This window comes from Abramis brama, assembly GCF_963993115.1.
Source record: "Abramis brama genome assembly, contig: SCAFFOLD_122, whole genome shotgun sequence".
NCBI classification, from domain to species: domain Eukaryota; kingdom Metazoa; phylum Chordata; class Actinopteri; order Cypriniformes; family Leuciscidae; genus Abramis; species Abramis brama.
In genome coordinates, this window is record NW_028156039.1 from 1 (window position 1) to 16,991 (window position 16,991).

At 44.4% G+C, this 16,991-nt stretch overlaps 2 protein-coding genes across 6 annotated transcripts; both read right to left on the bottom strand.

Annotated features, from left to right (window-relative positions):
- Positions 1–3,792: 3,792 nt before the first annotated feature.
- On the bottom strand, positions 3,793–7,569 carry LOC311078512 (uncharacterized protein). 3 transcript variants are annotated; one of them, XM_084139133.1, is made up of 7 exons: positions 7,431–7,569; positions 7,008–7,186; positions 6,842–6,914; positions 5,230–5,269; positions 5,007–5,088; positions 4,410–4,479; positions 3,793–3,909 (listed from the first exon to the last, which is right to left on the bottom strand). In XM_084139133.1, exons 2-7 carry the CDS (start codon positions 7,175–7,177, stop codon positions 3,820–3,822), a joined length of 525 nt encoding a protein of 174 aa, XP_083995259.1. In that variant the 5' UTR covers positions 7,178–7,186; positions 7,431–7,569; the 3' UTR covers positions 3,793–3,819. The 3 variants fall into 3 exon arrangements, with proteins under 3 accessions (XP_083995259.1, XP_083995258.1, XP_083995260.1); XM_084139132.1 differs by having other exon boundaries at positions 5,215–5,269; XM_084139134.1 differs by lacking the exons at positions 5,230–5,269; positions 6,842–6,914; positions 7,008–7,186; positions 7,431–7,569 and adding an exon at positions 5,647–5,896.
- A 4,124-nt stretch (positions 7,570–11,693) lies between these two features.
- Positions 11,694–15,470, bottom strand: LOC311078510 (uncharacterized protein). Of its 3 annotated transcripts, none has more exons than XM_084139130.1 (7): positions 15,332–15,470; positions 14,909–15,087; positions 14,743–14,815; positions 13,131–13,170; positions 12,908–12,989; positions 12,311–12,380; positions 11,694–11,810 (listed from the first exon to the last, which is right to left on the bottom strand). In XM_084139130.1, exons 2-7 carry the CDS (start codon positions 15,076–15,078, stop codon positions 11,721–11,723), a joined length of 525 nt encoding a protein of 174 aa, XP_083995256.1. In that variant the 5' UTR covers positions 15,079–15,087; positions 15,332–15,470; the 3' UTR covers positions 11,694–11,720. The 3 variants fall into 3 exon arrangements, with proteins under 3 accessions (XP_083995256.1, XP_083995255.1, XP_083995257.1); XM_084139129.1 differs by having other exon boundaries at positions 13,116–13,170; XM_084139131.1 differs by lacking the exons at positions 13,131–13,170; positions 14,743–14,815; positions 14,909–15,087; positions 15,332–15,470 and adding an exon at positions 13,548–13,797.
- Between the last annotated feature and the right edge of the window lie 1,521 nt (positions 15,471–16,991).

The following is a 16,991-nucleotide window of genomic DNA, read 5'->3' on the forward strand; positions in this document are numbered from 1 at the left end:
TCCGTGGGCGTGGTTACAGCAGAGCATTCCTGAGAAAGATTCTGAAAACATTTGACAAGCCAAAAAGCCCACTCAGAGCAGAAGGGCAGATTAGAGATAAAATCATCCCGCTCACTGCCCTCTACTCCAAACAATGCGTATCCCTTAATTCGGCCATCAAAGAAAACTTTTTGAAGTTCCTTGAACCTACTAGCTTTCTCAAACATCACAGGCCCATTGCAGCATATAAGCGTAACGAAAACTTACACGACACTTTGGTCTACAGCAAGATACGCACACCGGCCCCCATTGGCCGGATCGGCCGCTGCAAGTATTTTGTTCAAAAAAAGTGGGTAATGAGCAGATTTAACAAAAAGATATTTAAAATCCCCCGACCTCTGACCCACGAAGCTGTGAACTGCATTTATTTGGCCTTTTGCACAAGATGCCGCAGACAATACGTGGGTCAGACGAAAAATGAACTGAGGGTCAGAGCCTATCAACATGCACACAATATTATGCATAAAGTTGAGAAGCGACGACACCTAGTGCAACACTTCCTGACCCACGGTCTGTCTGCATTCAAAGTCACCTGTCTCCAATCAAATCCAGCGTGGTCTCTAAAAGAAAGACTCAAGGCCGAGAGCATTTGGATCAAAAGATTGGACACAGTCTACCCGAGAGGCCTCAATGAGGTTTAAATTTTTCTCTCTCCCCAACGCTCTTCCGTTATTTTTGGGACAGTGGTGTAGACCAAAAACTCCTCTTTGAATGGCCACCCACATCTCATTACTAACACCTACCCGTCAATAACCCCTCATAAACTACACCGGACACAAAAAGCCCTATTTTTCAGGACCCTTATATAACCTACCACACTAAAACCTACCCCGCTCACCTGTTAATCGGGTTTGGACGGCCCTCTGTCGCCTACCCCGACCGTTTTCAGCCCTCTCTGGTCGACCCCGGCCAGAAGGTTAAAAACATACAAACAAAAATATCAATTACTCCATTTTCTACACTAAAATCTACCCCCACTTACCTGTTGATGCGGTCTGGACGGCCCTCTGTCGCCTACCCCGACTGTTGTTAGCCCTCTCTGGTCGACCCCTGCAAGAAGGTTTAAAAACAAACAAACAAAAATATCAATTACTCCATTATCTACACTAAAATCTACCCCCACTACCTGTTGATGCGGTCTGGACGGCCCTCTGTCGCCTACCCCGACTGTTGTTAGCCCTCTCTGGTCGACCCCTGCAAGAAGGTTTAAAAACAAGCAAACAAAAATATCAATTACTCCATTATCTACACTAAAATCTACCCCCACTTACCTGTTGATGCGGTCTGGACGGCCCTCCGTCGCCTACCCCGACTGTTGTTAGCCCTCTCTGGTCGACCCCTGCAAGAAGGTTTAAAAACAAGCAAACAAAAATATCAATTACTCCATTATCTACACTAAAATCTACCCCCACTTACCTGTTGATGCGGTCTGGACGGCCCTCCGTCGCCTACCCCGACTGTTGTTAGCCCTCTCTGGTCGACCCCTGCAAGAAGGTTTAAAAACAAGCAAACAAAAATATCAATTACTCCATTTTCTACACTAAATTCTACCCCCACTTACCTGTTGATGCGGTCTGGACGGCCCTCCGTCGCCTACCCCGACTGTTGTTAGCCCTCTCTGGTCGACCCCTGCAAGAAGGTTTAAAAACAAACAAACAAAAATATCAATTACTCCATTTTCTATACTAAAATCTACCCCCACTTACCTGTTGATGCGGTCTGGACGGCCCTCCGTCGCCTACCCCGACTGTTGTTGGCCCTCTCTGGTCGACCCCTGGAAAAATATTAAAAACAAACAAACAAAATAGGGGTCATCTCATCATTTTTTACACTCATTATGGCACAACACAACCATATGGATAATAAAATATAAATATACACACGTGTGTGGGCGGACATATAAAACAGATATTATGAGACGGGTTATAGGTGTTAGCATTTTAATAATTATTATTATAATAATTATTATTATTATTATTATTATTGTTATATTTGCCACTAATATTATACACAGATTTACGTATTTGTCAAGTGGACATTGTAGTGGGACGTTGGAGCACGGCATCGTTCCCTTTCTTTGCCTTGGGTAACCTTTAGTGGTCAGCAGAAAGTGGGCCAGTGCACAGCCATTTCTGGGACCTTAGGGTCCCAGATCTTGGATTTTTCATTCCCCTAACCAAGCCCGCGCCACTGCCTCTGAGCTTTTGGAGAGCCCTGGGTTGAGACGGGGTTCGTTCTGTGTATCTATTGTCTCTCAGGTCTCTATTTGATCAACTTAATGAAATAATACACCAAACATTATATATTCACATTATACACTCACTTATGGATATTTTATCCTATTGGAAGAGCGTTTAGATTTTAGAAACACACATGGGACAGCTAAAAACATAAATAATAGAGATATATACATAGGTATATGTGTTTATACACCTATTTCATAATTGACAAACATATAGCTCAGCTTTATATATTTTTCTTATACCCTTCAGGATATAATAGGACCATATATACATATGGACAAAATTACAAATCATTCTTTTTCCCTCAAAAACATAAAGCTGTGTCGTCCCTTGCAAAACGATGTCGTCACGGACCGAAACGATGTCGTCCCGGACCGAAACGATGTCGTCCCAGATCAAAACGATGTCGTCGTGGAAATAATTCACAAACATACATCAAACAGCATTTTCTGTCCCAACTTATATATTTCCTACATCCTTTGAAATGTATTAGGCCCATATCTACATATGGATAAAATTAAAACTCATAATTTTACCTTAAAAACGTCTTGTGGATAAAACGATGTCGTCCCAGATCAAAACGATGTCGTCATGGAAACGAGATCCAAAACACACACTTTACAACCTTTTCTGCCCCAACTCTTTTTATGAAAGTTGTTTACTTTATATTTTAATCATAAAACCTTTATTTAGGAATTTTTTACTCATATTAATGACTATGTTTGACTATTTATAGTTCCTTACCATTTTCAGTGGGTATGACGTCATCCAGTATCGACGCACACCCTTGAACGAAACTAACTATTTTCTTACTATAATCAGGAAATAAATCCACCAACACAATTATACACTTTACTATATGAAGTTTTACTTACCTTTCGCGGTCCAGTTTGGAAGCTATTTCAATTAGAAGGACTATAAATCCACATATGGATAACTATTTTTTTCTAGAGCTAGTCTATATAAGGGGGCACGCATTCGAGCGCGCTCTCATTTCATGCTCTCAATAGACAGCAACTGGTCGCAGCCTTTTCGCTCCTCCACGCCTTAACAAAGAGTTCATCACCTTGTTAATTTCATTGTAGAAGATATATCGGTATATATAAAAATATATATATATATTGTATTCTATACATATTATAGTTTATAAATATATATTATATATCATATATACTGTATATATATTTCTTACATTTTTCATGAAAGTTTTTTTTCTCAAAGTTCAAGTCAGCCTGAAGAAGGTAATATTTATTTACCGAAACGTCGCGAAAGACTTGAACGCATTTATTTTTGATTTTTTGATTTTTTGATTTTTGATTTTTTCATGTTTATTGTTGTTTTTTGTTCTATTCTTGTTCAATAAAAATCTATAAAAATCCAACAAAAAAATCATAAAAATACCAAAAAAGTTTCAAAAAAATATACACACACAGTTCTGACATTATGGACAATTTCCGTGGTAGACCAAGACAGAGAACCACACCACGTCCAAAAATTAGACACACGAGTGTTACACCAGATTATAAATATTTTAATTTCACACCAAGTAACACTTCAGCACGCCACCGTGCCAAGGAGCAGAGTTTCCCATACAGGAGACAAAGAAATACAGCTCCACAGTCCCGCCCTGCAAAAAACAGGAATAACACAAACATTCAGAAACGTCAAAACAGGGAATTTAACAGATCCACTCACAGGGAGGTGTCCAGGCCTGGACCCTCCCAACGTTTCCCTGCACCACAAAATGACCGTTATGAGAAGGTAGCAGATCCATACAGATCTCCCTATCATAAGAGTCATTTTGGGCCAGTCGCAGGCCCATACAGGCCTCCTGGTAAAAACACAAAGGGTAAAAAAAGCCAAAAGAGAGCAATCAGAGAAACACGTCCCCGTCAGGACGATAGGGTGGTACACAAACGCGCTCGGCGTGAATATTTATATGAAGGTGCAGACATTGAGGACGAGGATGGCTTTCCTCTCCCACAACACCTGGAGTACCGACGCACCATACCATCCTTTCGTAACAACTACACACACATCCCCTCCAATCAGAGACCCAGAACGGTTTCTTTCAACTTTAATGGAGGAGGACAGAGGGACGTGAATCCTTCTATAGGCAACACTTACCCGCACTTCACGAACTGGGGCGGTTACCAGCAACGTCGCCCTCCTCCTATAAACAGTACAAGGGCGAGACCTGCAAGAGAAAACGAAAACCGTTTTAGACAAAATCCAGATTTCACACCGGCACCGCCTCAACTCAAAACGACAATCAAATTATTCTATGATCTGATCCGCCAGGTACACCATCTAGAAAGAGTTACCACGCAGGTTCAGAATAACCAGCCGGTCACGTTTAAAAGACTCACTGACCTCCTGATAGAGACGGTGAGACCAGCCTTTCCGAATGACCGAGTTACACAGTTGCTACAGGACAACGCAAAAAACTGGTCCTACACTACACAACTGCTTCTCGAGCGACATTACGAATCAATGATTGATGCAACCATACAGAGCATACGTGCCCAGACCAATCAAGCCGATTGGCCTGAAGCATTTGAGGTGGCGTCACACTGGGCGGACAGAAATTATAGAAGTAGAATTAGTGCAGAGGCCATTGCACAGGCAGAGGCCCTGATTACGGCAGAGATCCCGATTGGTGTGAGCACGACGACACAGAAAGCCCCCACAGAGACAAGGGGGACCGCACTCCCTCGAACTTACGCTACTGTCGTCGCCTCCACCAGCCGAACCGCCACACAGGCCCCTGCACCTCGGCCGACCGAACCTCCTGCCAACACCGCTCCTGTAAGACAAACAGTCAGTCAAAAACACATAGAGATACAAACTTCTCCAACACTCTGTTTACCAGAAAAAGCAGGCACTAGTTCTCCTCCACATAGAGGAGATTGGTCCTTTGAGGAGGAAGTACCTCCACAGGACCTACCAGAGTCCCTTCTGCCCATACAGGCGGAAGCGCCGCAGCCCTGCGAACAGAGAAAGAGAACACATAAGAGCCGCCATATAAATCCAGGAGCGGAACCCTCTTTAACGGTCCCTCCACCCCAGAGCCGCCCGGAGACACCGAGGCCGGAAATCTCTGTCGCGGCCCCTGTAGCTCAGAGCCGCCCTGTGACACCAGTGCCGGAAATCTCTGTTTTAGTTCCTCCTCCTCAGGAGGAAGCGCCACAGGTCAATGACAGGGTACCCACCCCACAGGTGGCAGTGGCAACACCAGAGCCTATTGGTGCCCCAAACAGCTCTCCTGTGTCAGAGACGGAACACAGATTGTTCCCATTTCCCCCAATGTCGACTCCAATCGCTTACTCAGATCATAGCAGCTTTCTTTTTTCTGACGACTCACCCACTCCGGTAAAACCACCTTCACCGCTCTCTGAGTTCCTTCGGGAGTTTGACCCGATACAGCCAGCGGGAGACATGGGGGTAGAAAAGGGTGAACCGAGCGTCCCTAAAACCGCACCATCTCTCGGCGTTCTCGCACCTGGGGAAGACACAAACGTAAATGAACCCCTAATGATTGACAGCCCATCTTCTGGCTCTCTTAACCGCCCTTTACGCCACATTAACACCACAAGGAAACACGTAGATTGGAGCCTTACGTTAAAAAAGAGAGTAGTCATCATTGGGGACTCAAATCTGTCCAGACTCCCTCATTACGAGGAACCCGATCTCCAAGTGGACAGCTTCCCCGGTGCTAAATTCCAGCATGCATGTAATCTGTTGGAAAAAGCCACAGTGGCCAGAGTACCGGAAAAGATCGTTCTGTCATTTGGCCTTAACAACCGAAAACAGAGATATAGAATGACGGCCATAACAGAAATACAGAAAACATACAAAATAGCAAAGAGGATTCTGCCACAGACAGAAATCATTGTGCCCCTTATCAATTTTTCGAGAGTGCTACCGCAAGCAGAGCAGGATATGCTAGAGCATATCAACAGCTTTATCAAAAAGAATCTGTCCTTCATCCCTCTGCTGGCAGCCACACACTTCCACGTGGAGAAGGATGGGCTCCACTGGAGACCGACAACGGCCAAAGCACTCCTCACGCATTGGGCTTCTCATTTAAACTTGTAGACCCCGACAACCCAAAATGCGGTTCCCGTAAACTCATCATAAATCTGTCAAAGTCCTTTGTTTTATCAAAAGAACAGACCTCAGTCCTCAAAAGGGGCCTTTCTTACATCCCCACCCCATCGAGCTGTAGAAAGAAAGAACTTTTAGCGGACATGCAAGCGTACCACCGCAGGCTCAAACTCGAGACATTTTTTGAGGGCAAGAAAAGCCAAAAAGCGAAGGTACCGTTCACTCATCCCTCTGACTGGGAGCCCGCTTTGTCCAGCCTGCCGAAAGAAATAGAGAAGGTCATAAGAGCTGACAATTTTGCGTTCAAAAAGCTACACTGGGGCCTGGGGGTGAAGCCCAATCTAACACCGAGCGAAAGAAAAGCTCTGAAAGAATTGTATAACAATACGGACATAGTAATTAAGCCAGCCGACAAGGGTAACGCCACAGTCATTTTAGACAGAGCACAATACCTCGGTGAGGGACTGAGACAACTGTCTGTCGCAGAGCACTATCGTCCTCTTGAGGGGCCCATCTACACAGACACTATAAAAGAGGTGGAGGAAATTTTAGATGACATGTGTTCAAAAAAGATTATCAGCGCGAAACAAAAAGAGTATCTCGTGGGTGAAGGCCCACCTCGAGCCAGAAGGTTTTACTTGTTGCCGAAGATCCACAAAGAGCCAGAAAAGTGGAGCGTTCCGTTTGAGGTCCCACCAGGTAGACCCATCGTCTCCGACTGCAACAGCGAGACATACTTCACGGCCGAGTACTTGGAACACTTCCTCAATCCTCTCTCCACCAGACATCCAAGCTACCTAAAAGACACGTACGATTTCATTGCAAAAATTAGTCAACTCAAAATCCCACAAAACGCATTGTTATTTACAATTGACATAGATAGTTTATACACCAATATTGATACCCCGACTGGCTTAAAAGCAGTTAGAAAATTTATGTCCAAATATCCTGATCCCCTTAGACCGGACGAGCATCTCCTTCAACTTTTGGAGATAAATCTGACTAAAAACGACTTTGAGTTTGACACTAAATTTTACTTACAAGTAAAGGGAACAGCCATGGGGAAGAAGTTCGCCCCCTCGTACGCGAACATTTTTATGGCAGACTGGGAGCAAACGGCTCTCGCAGGCTCTGCCAAAAAACCCTTCGCGTACTATAGGTTCTTGGATGACATCTGGGGTGTCTGGACCCACTCTGAGGACGATTTCCTCACTTTCATCGCTCACCTTAATTCACACCAGGCATCTATAAAGGTCAAATATAACATGGACAGGTCAGAGGTCAATTTTTTGGACGTGGTCTCATACAAGGGACCCAAGTTTGAACAAACAAGACAGCTAGATTTCAGGGTTTACTTCAAGGACACAGATACGCATTCTTTACTTCATAGAGACAGTTTTCACCCAAGACACACCTTCAAAGGAATCATTAAGTCACAGCTCCTCAGATTCAAAAGAATCTGCTCACAGCCATCGTCCTTTGTGGAGGCCACGCGCATCCTCTTCCGGGCTCTCCGTGGGCGTGGTTACAGCAGAGCATTCCTGAGAAAGATTCTGAAAACATTTGACAAGCCAAAAAGCCCACTCAGAGCAGAAGGGCAGATTAGAGATAAAATCATCCCGCTCACTGCCCTCTACTCCAAACAATGCGTATCCCTTAATTCGGCCATCAAAGAAAACTTTTTGAAGTTCCTTGAACCTACTAGCTTTCTCAAACATCACAGGCCCATTGCAGCATATAAGCGTAACGAAAACTTACACGACACTTTGGTCTACAGCAAGATACGCACACCGGCCCCCATTGGCCGGATCGGCCGCTGCAAGTATTTTGTTCAAAAAAAGTGGGTAATGAGCAGATTTAACAAAAAGATATTTAAAATCCCCCGACCTCTGACCCACGAAGCTGTGAACTGCATTTATTTGGCCTTTTGCACAAGATGCCGCAGACAATACGTGGGTCAGACGAAAAATGAACTGAGGGTCAGAGCCTATCAACATGCACACAATATTATGCATAAAGTTGAGAAGCGACGACACCTAGTGCAACACTTCCTGACCCACGGTCTGTCTGCATTCAAAGTCACCTGTCTCCAATCAAATCCAGCGTGGTCTCTAAAAGAAAGACTCAAGGCCGAGAGCATTTGGATCAAAAGATTGGACACAGTCTACCCGAGAGGCCTCAATGAGGTTTAAATTTTTCTCTCTCCCCAACGCTCTTCCGTTATTTTTGGGACAGTGGTGTAGACCAAAAACTCCTCTTTGAATGGCCACCCACATCTCATTACTAACACCTACCCGTCAATAACCCCTCATAAACTACACCGGACACAAAAAGCCCTATTTTTCAGGACCCTTATATAACCTACCACACTAAAACCTACCCCGCTCACCTGTTAATCGGGTTTGGACGGCCCTCTGTCGCCTACCCCGACCGTTTTCAGCCCTCTCTGGTCGACCCCGGCCAGAAGGTTAAAAACATACAAACAAAAATATCAATTACTCCATTTTCTACACTAAAATCTACCCCCACTTACCTGTTGATGCGGTCTGGACGGCCCTCTGTCGCCTACCCCGACTGTTGTTAGCCCTCTCTGGTCGACCCCTGCAAGAAGGTTTAAAAACAAACAAACAAAAATATCAATTACTCCATTATCTACACTAAAATCTACCCCCACTACCTGTTGATGCGGTCTGGACGGCCCTCTGTCGCCTACCCCGACTGTTGTTAGCCCTCTCTGGTCGACCCCTGCAAGAAGGTTTAAAAACAAGCAAACAAAAATATCAATTACTCCATTATCTACACTAAAATCTACCCCCACTTACCTGTTGATGCGGTCTGGACGGCCCTCCGTCGCCTACCCCGACTGTTGTTAGCCCTCTCTGGTCGACCCCTGCAAGAAGGTTTAAAAACAAGCAAACAAAAATATCAATTACTCCATTATCTACACTAAAATCTACCCCCACTTACCTGTTGATGCGGTCTGGACGGCCCTCCGTCGCCTACCCCGACTGTTGTTAGCCCTCTCTGGTCGACCCCTGCAAGAAGGTTTAAAAACAAGCAAACAAAAATATCAATTACTCCATTTTCTACACTAAATTCTACCCCCACTTACCTGTTGATGCGGTCTGGACGGCCCTCCGTCGCCTACCCCGACTGTTGTTAGCCCTCTCTGGTCGACCCCTGCAAGAAGGTTTAAAAACAAACAAACAAAAATATCAATTACTCCATTTTCTATACTAAAATCTACCCCCACTTACCTGTTGATGCGGTCTGGACGGCCCTCCGTCGCCTACCCCGACTGTTGTTGGCCCTCTCTGGTCGACCCCTGGAAAAATATTAAAAACAAACAAACAAAATAGGGGTCATCTCATCATTTTTTACACTCATTATGGCACAACACAACCATATGGATAATAAAATATAAATATACACACGTGTGTGGGCGGACATATAAAACAGATATTATGAGACGGGTTATAGGTGTTAGCATTTTAATAATTATTATTATAATAATTATTATTATTATTATTATTATTGTTATATTTGCCACTAATATTATACACAGATTTACGTATTTGTCAAGTGGACATTGTAGTGGGACGTTGGAGCACGGCATCGTTCCCTTTCTTTGCCTTGGGTAACCTTTAGTGGTCAGCAGAAAGTGGGCCAGTGCACAGCCATTTCTGGGACCTTAGGGTCCCAGATCTTGGATTTTTCATTCCCCTAACCAAGCCCGCGCCACTGCCTCTGAGCTTTTGGAGAGCCCTGGGTTGAGACGGGGTTCGTTCTGTGTATCTATTGTCTCTCAGGTCTCTATTTGATCAACTTAATGAAATAATACACCAAACATTATATATTCACATTATACACTCACTTATGGATATTTTATCCTATTGGAAGAGCGTTTAGATTTTAGAAACACACATGGGACAGCTAAAAACATAAATAATAGAGATATATACATAGGTATATGTGTTTATACACCTATTTCATAATTGACAAACATATAGCTCAGCTTTATATATTTTTCTTATACCCTTCAGGATATAATAGGACCATATATACATATGGACAAAATTACAAATCATTCTTTTTCCCTCAAAAACATAAAGCTGTGTCGTCCCTTGCAAAACGATGTCGTCACGGACCGAAACGATGTCGTCCCGGACCGAAACGATGTCGTCCCAGATCAAAACGATGTCGTCGTGGAAATAATTCACAAACATACATCAAACAGCATTTTCTGTCCCAACTTATATATTTCCTACATCCTTTGAAATGTATTAGGCCCATATCTACATATGGATAAAATTAAAACTCATAATTTTACCTTAAAAACGTCTTGTGGATAAAACGATGTCGTCCCAGATCAAAACGATGTCGTCATGGAAACGAGATCCAAAACACACACTTTACAACCTTTTCTGCCCCAACTCTTTTTATGAAAGTTGTTTACTTTATATTTTAATCATAAAACCTTTATTTAGGAATTTTTTACTCATATTAATGACTATGTTTGACTATTTATAGTTCCTTACCATTTTCAGTGGGTATGACGTCATCCAGTATCGACGCACACCCTTGAACGAAACTAACTATTTTCTTACTATAATCAGGAAATAAATCCACCAACACAATTATACACTTTACTATATGAAGTTTTACTTACCTTTCGCGGTCCAGTTTGGAAGCTATTTCAATTAGAAGGACTATAAATCCACATATGGATAACTATTTTTTTCTAGAGCTAGTCTATATAAGGGGGCACGCATTCGAGCGCGCTCTCATTTCATGCTCTCAATAGACAGCAACTGGTCGCAGCCTTTTCGCTCCTCCACGCCTTAACAAAGAGTTCATCACCTTGTTAATTTCATTGTAGAAGATATATCGGTATATATAAAAATATATATATATATTGTATTCTATACATATTATAGTTTATAAATATATATTATATATCATATATACTGTATATATATTTCTTACATTTTTCATGAAAGTTTTTTTTCTCAAAGTTCAAGTCAGCCTGAAGAAGGTAATATTTATTTACCGAAACGTCGCGAAAGACTTGAACGCATTTATTTTTGATTTTTTGATTTTTTGATTTTTGATTTTTTCATGTTTATTGTTGTTTTTTGTTCTATTCTTGTTCAATAAAAATCTATAAAAATCCAACAAAAAAATCATAAAAATACCAAAAAAGTTTCAAAAAAATATACACACACAGTTCTGACATTATGGACAATTTCCGTGGTAGACCAAGACAGAGAACCACACCACGTCCAAAAATTAGACACACGAGTGTTACACCAGATTATAAATATTTTAATTTCACACCAAGTAACACTTCAGCACGCCACCGTGCCAAGGAGCAGAGTTTCCCATACAGGAGACAAAGAAATACAGCTCCACAGTCCCGCCCTGCAAAAAACAGGAATAACACAAACATTCAGAAACGTCAAAACAGGGAATTTAACAGATCCACTCACAGGGAGGTGTCCAGGCCTGGACCCTCCCAACGTTTCCCTGCACCACAAAATGACCGTTATGAGAAGGTAGCAGATCCATACAGATCTCCCTATCATAAGAGTCATTTTGGGCCAGTCGCAGGCCCATACAGGCCTCCTGGTAAAAACACAAAGGGTAAAAAAAGCCAAAAGAGAGCAATCAGAGAAACACGTCCCCGTCAGGACGATAGGGTGGTACACAAACGCGCTCGGCGTGAATATTTATATGAAGGTGCAGACATTGAGGACGAGGATGGCTTTCCTCTCCCACAACACCTGGAGTACCGACGCACCATACCATCCTTTCGTAACAACTACACACACATCCCCTCCAATCAGAGACCCAGAACGGTTTCTTTCAACTTTAATGGAGGAGGACAGAGGGACGTGAATCCTTCTATAGGCAACACTTACCCGCACTTCACGAACTGGGGCGGTTACCAGCAACGTCGCCCTCCTCCTATAAACAGTACAAGGGCGAGACCTGCAAGAGAAAACGAAAACCGTTTTAGACAAAATCCAGATTTCACACCGGCACCGCCTCAACTCAAAACGACAATCAAATTATTCTATGATCTGATCCGCCAGGTACACCATCTAGAAAGAGTTACCACGCAGGTTCAGAATAACCAGCCGGTCACGTTTAAAAGACTCACTGACCTCCTGATAGAGACGGTGAGACCAGCCTTTCCGAATGACCGAGTTACACAGTTGCTACAGGACAACGCAAAAAACTGGTCCTACACTACACAACTGCTTCTCGAGCGACATTACGAATCAATGATTGATGCAACCATACAGAGCATACGTGCCCAGACCAATCAAGCCGATTGGCCTGAAGCATTTGAGGTGGCGTCACACTGGGCGGACAGAAATTATAGAAGTAGAATTAGTGCAGAGGCCATTGCACAGGCAGAGGCCCTGATTACGGCAGAGATCCCGATTGGTGTGAGCACGACGACACAGAAAGCCCCCACAGAGACAAGGGGGACCGCACTCCCTCGAACTTACGCTACTGTCGTCGCCTCCACCAGCCGAACCGCCACACAGGCCCCTGCACCTCGGCCGACCGAACCTCCTGCCAACACCGCTCCTGTAAGACAAACAGTCAGTCAAAAACACATAGAGATACAAACTTCTCCAACACTCTGTTTACCAGAAAAAGCAGGCACTAGTTCTCCTCCACATAGAGGAGATTGGTCCTTTGAGGAGGAAGTACCTCCACAGGACCTACCAGAGTCCCTTCTGCCCATACAGGCGGAAGCGCCGCAGCCCTGCGAACAGAGAAAGAGAACACATAAGAGCCGCCATATAAATCCAGGAGCGGAACCCTCTTTAACGGTCCCTCCACCCCAGAGCCGCCCGGAGACACCGAGGCCGGAAATCTCTGTCGCGGCCCCTGTAGCTCAGAGCCGCCCTGTGACACCAGTGCCGGAAATCTCTGTTTTAGTTCCTCCTCCTCAGGAGGAAGCGCCACAGGTCAATGACAGGGTACCCACCCCACAGGTGGCAGTGGCAACACCAGAGCCTATTGGTGCCCCAAACAGCTCTCCTGTGTCAGAGACGGAACACAGATTGTTCCCATTTCCCCCAATGTCGACTCCAATCGCTTACTCAGATCATAGCAGCTTTCTTTTTTCTGACGACTCACCCACTCCGGTAAAACCACCTTCACCGCTCTCTGAGTTCCTTCGGGAGTTTGACCCGATACAGCCAGCGGGAGACATGGGGGTAGAAAAGGGTGAACCGAGCGTCCCTAAAACCGCACCATCTCTCGGCGTTCTCGCACCTGGGGAAGACACAAACGTAAATGAACCCCTAATGATTGACAGCCCATCTTCTGGCTCTCTTAACCGCCCTTTACGCCACATTAACACCACAAGGAAACACGTAGATTGGAGCCTTACGTTAAAAAAGAGAGTAGTCATCATTGGGGACTCAAATCTGTCCAGACTCCCTCATTACGAGGAACCCGATCTCCAAGTGGACAGCTTCCCCGGTGCTAAATTCCAGCATGCATGTAATCTGTTGGAAAAAGCCACAGTGGCCAGAGTACCGGAAAAGATCGTTCTGTCATTTGGCCTTAACAACCGAAAACAGAGATATAGAATGACGGCCATAACAGAAATACAGAAAACATACAAAATAGCAAAGAGGATTCTGCCACAGACAGAAATCATTGTGCCCCTTATCAATTTTTCGAGAGTGCTACCGCAAGCAGAGCAGGATATGCTAGAGCATATCAACAGCTTTATCAAAAAGAATCTGTCCTTCATCCCTCTGCTGGCAGCCACACACTTCCACGTGGAGAAGGATGGGCTCCACTGGAGACCGACAACGGCCAAAGCACTCCTCACGCATTGGGCTTCTCATTTAAACTTGTAGACCCCGACAACCCAAAATGCGGTTCCCGTAAACTCATCATAAATCTGTCAAAGTCCTTTGTTTTATCAAAAGAACAGACCTCAGTCCTCAAAAGGGGCCTTTCTTACATCCCCACCCCATCGAGCTGTAGAAAGAAAGAACTTTTAGCGGACATGCAAGCGTACCACCGCAGGCTCAAACTCGAGACATTTTTTGAGGGCAAGAAAAGCCAAAAAGCGAAGGTACCGTTCACTCATCCCTCTGACTGGGAGCCCGCTTTGTCCAGCCTGCCGAAAGAAATAGAGAAGGTCATAAGAGCTGACAATTTTGCGTTCAAAAAGCTACACTGGGGCCTGGGGGTGAAGCCCAATCTAACACCGAGCGAAAGAAAAGCTCTGAAAGAATTGTATAACAATACGGACATAGTAATTAAGCCAGCCGACAAGGGTAACGCCACAGTCATTTTAGACAGAGCACAATACCTCGGTGAGGGACTGAGACAACTGTCTGTCGCAGAGCACTATCGTCCTCTTGAGGGGCCCATCTACACAGACACTATAAAAGAGGTGGAGGAAATTTTAGATGACATGTGTTCAAAAAAGATTATCAGCGCGAAACAAAAAGAGTATCTCGTGGGTGAAGGCCCACCTCGAGCCAGAAGGTTTTACTTGTTGCCGAAGATCCACAAAGAGCCAGAAAAGTGGAGCGTTCCGTTTGAGGTCCCACCAGGTAGACCCATCGTCTCCGACTGCAACAGCGAGACATACTTCACGGCCGAGTACTTGGAACACTTCCTCAATCCTCTCTCCACCAGACATCCAAGCTACCTAAAAGACACGTACGATTTCATTGCAAAAATTAGTCAACTCAAAATCCCACAAAACGCATTGTTATTTACAATTGACATAGATAGTTTATACACCAATATTGATACCCCGACTGGCTTAAAAGCAGTTAGAAAATTTATGTCCAAATATCCTGATCCCCTTAGACCGGACGAGCATCTCCTTCAACTTTTGGAGATAAATCTGACTAAAAACGACTTTGAGTTTGACACTAAATTTTACTTACAAGTAAAGGGAACAGCCATGGGGAAGAAGTTCGCCCCCTCGTACGCGAACATTTTTATGGCAGACTGGGAGCAAACGGCTCTCGCAGGCTCTGCCAAAAAACCCTTCGCGTACTATAGGTTCTTGGATGACATCTGGGGTGTCTGGACCCACTCTGAGGACGATTTCCTCACTTTCATCGCTCACCTTAATTCACACCAGGCATCTATAAAGGTCAAATATAACATGGACAGGTCAGAGGTCAATTTTTTGGACGTGGTCTCATACAAGGGACCCAAGTTTGAACAAACAAGACAGCTAGATTTCAGGGTTTACTTCAAGGACACAGATACGCATTCTTTACTTCATAGAGACAGTTTTCACCCAAGACACACCTTCAAAGGAATCATTAAGTCACAGCTCCTCAGATTCAAAAGAATCTGCTCACAGCCATCGTCCTTTGTGGAGGCCACGCGCATCCTCTTCCGGGCTCTCCGTGGGCGTGGTTACAGCAGAGCATTCCTGAGAAAGATTCTGAAAACATTTGACAAGCCAAAAAGCCCACTCAGAGCAGAAGGGCAGATTAGAGATAAAATCATCCCGCTCACTGCCCTCTACTCCAAACAATGCGTATCCCTTAATTCGGCCATCAAAGAAAACTTTTTGAAGTTCCTTGAACCTACTAGCTTTCTCAAACATCACAGGCCCATTGCAGCATATAAGCGTAACGAAAACTTACACGACACTTTGGTCTACAGCAAGATACGCACACCGGCCCCCATTGGCCGGATCGGCCGCTGCAAGTATTTTGTTCAAAAAAAGTGGGTAATGAGCAGATTTAACAAAAAGATATTTAAAATCCCCCGACCTCTGACCCACGAAGCTGTGAACTGCATTTATTTGGCCTTTTGCACAAGATGCCGCAGACAATACGTGGGTCAGACGAAAAATGAACTGAGGGTCAGAGCCTATCAACATGCACACAATATTATGCATAAAGTTGAGAAGCGACGACACCTAGTGCAACACTTCCTGACCCACGGTCTGTCTGCATTCAAAGTCACCTGTCTCCAATCAAATCCAGCGTGGTCTCTAAAAGAAAGACTCAAGGCCGAGAGCATTTGGATCAAAAGATTGGACACAGTCTACCCGAGAGGCCTCAATGAGGTTTAAATTTTTCTCTCTCCCCAACGCTCTTCCGTTATTTTTGGGACAGTGGTGTAGACCAAAAACTCCTCTTTGAATGGCCACCCACATCTCATTACTAACACCTACCCGTCAATAACCCCTCATAAACTACACCGGACACAAAAAGCCCTATTTTTCAGGACCCTTATATAACCTACCACACTAAAACCTACCCCGCTCACCTGTTAATCGGGTTTGGACGGCCCTCTGTCGCCTACCCCGACCGTTTTCAGCCCTCTCTGGTCGACCCCGGCCAGAAGGTTAAAAACATACAAACAAAAATATCAATTACTCCATTTTCTACACTAAAATCTACCCCCACTTACCTGTTGATGCGGTCTGGACGGCCCTCTGTCGCCTACCCCGACTGTTGTTAGCCCTCTCTGGTCGACCCCTGCAAGAAGGTTTAAAAACAAACAAACAAAAATATCAATTACTCCATTATCTACACTAAAATCTACCCCCACTACCTGTTGATGCGGTCTGGACGGCCC

What these genes read in the sequence shown, in the direction of transcription:
- LOC311078510 (XM_084139129.1), bottom strand. Translation starts at nt 15,078, where the DNA reads ATGTCTGGTGGAGAGAGGATTGAGGAAGTGTTCCAAGTACTCGGCCGT. An exon ending in TGTCTCAGTCCCTCACCGAG is followed by an intron (nt 13,171 to 14,742) that starts GTATTGTGCTCT and finishes CTCTGTTCGCAG; the next exon opens with GGCTGCGGCGCTTCCGCCTG. An exon ending in GTGGAGGCGACGACAGTAGC is followed by an intron (nt 12,381 to 12,907) that starts GTAAGTTCGAGG and finishes TTTCTCTTGCAG; the next exon opens with GTCTCGCCCTTGTACTGTTT.
- LOC311078512 (XM_084139132.1), bottom strand. Translation starts at nt 7,177, where the DNA reads ATGTCTGGTGGAGAGAGGATTGAGGAAGTGTTCCAAGTACTCGGCCGT. An exon ending in GTAAAACCTTCTGGCTCGAG is followed by an intron (nt 6,915 to 7,007) that starts GTGGGCCTTCAC and finishes CCTCTTTTATAG; the next exon opens with TGTCTGTGTAGATGGGCCCC. An exon ending in CCCCAGTTCGTGAAGTGCGG is followed by an intron (nt 3,910 to 4,409) that starts GTAAGTGTTGCC and finishes TGTTTTTTGCAG; the next exon opens with GGCGGGACTGTGGAGCTGTA.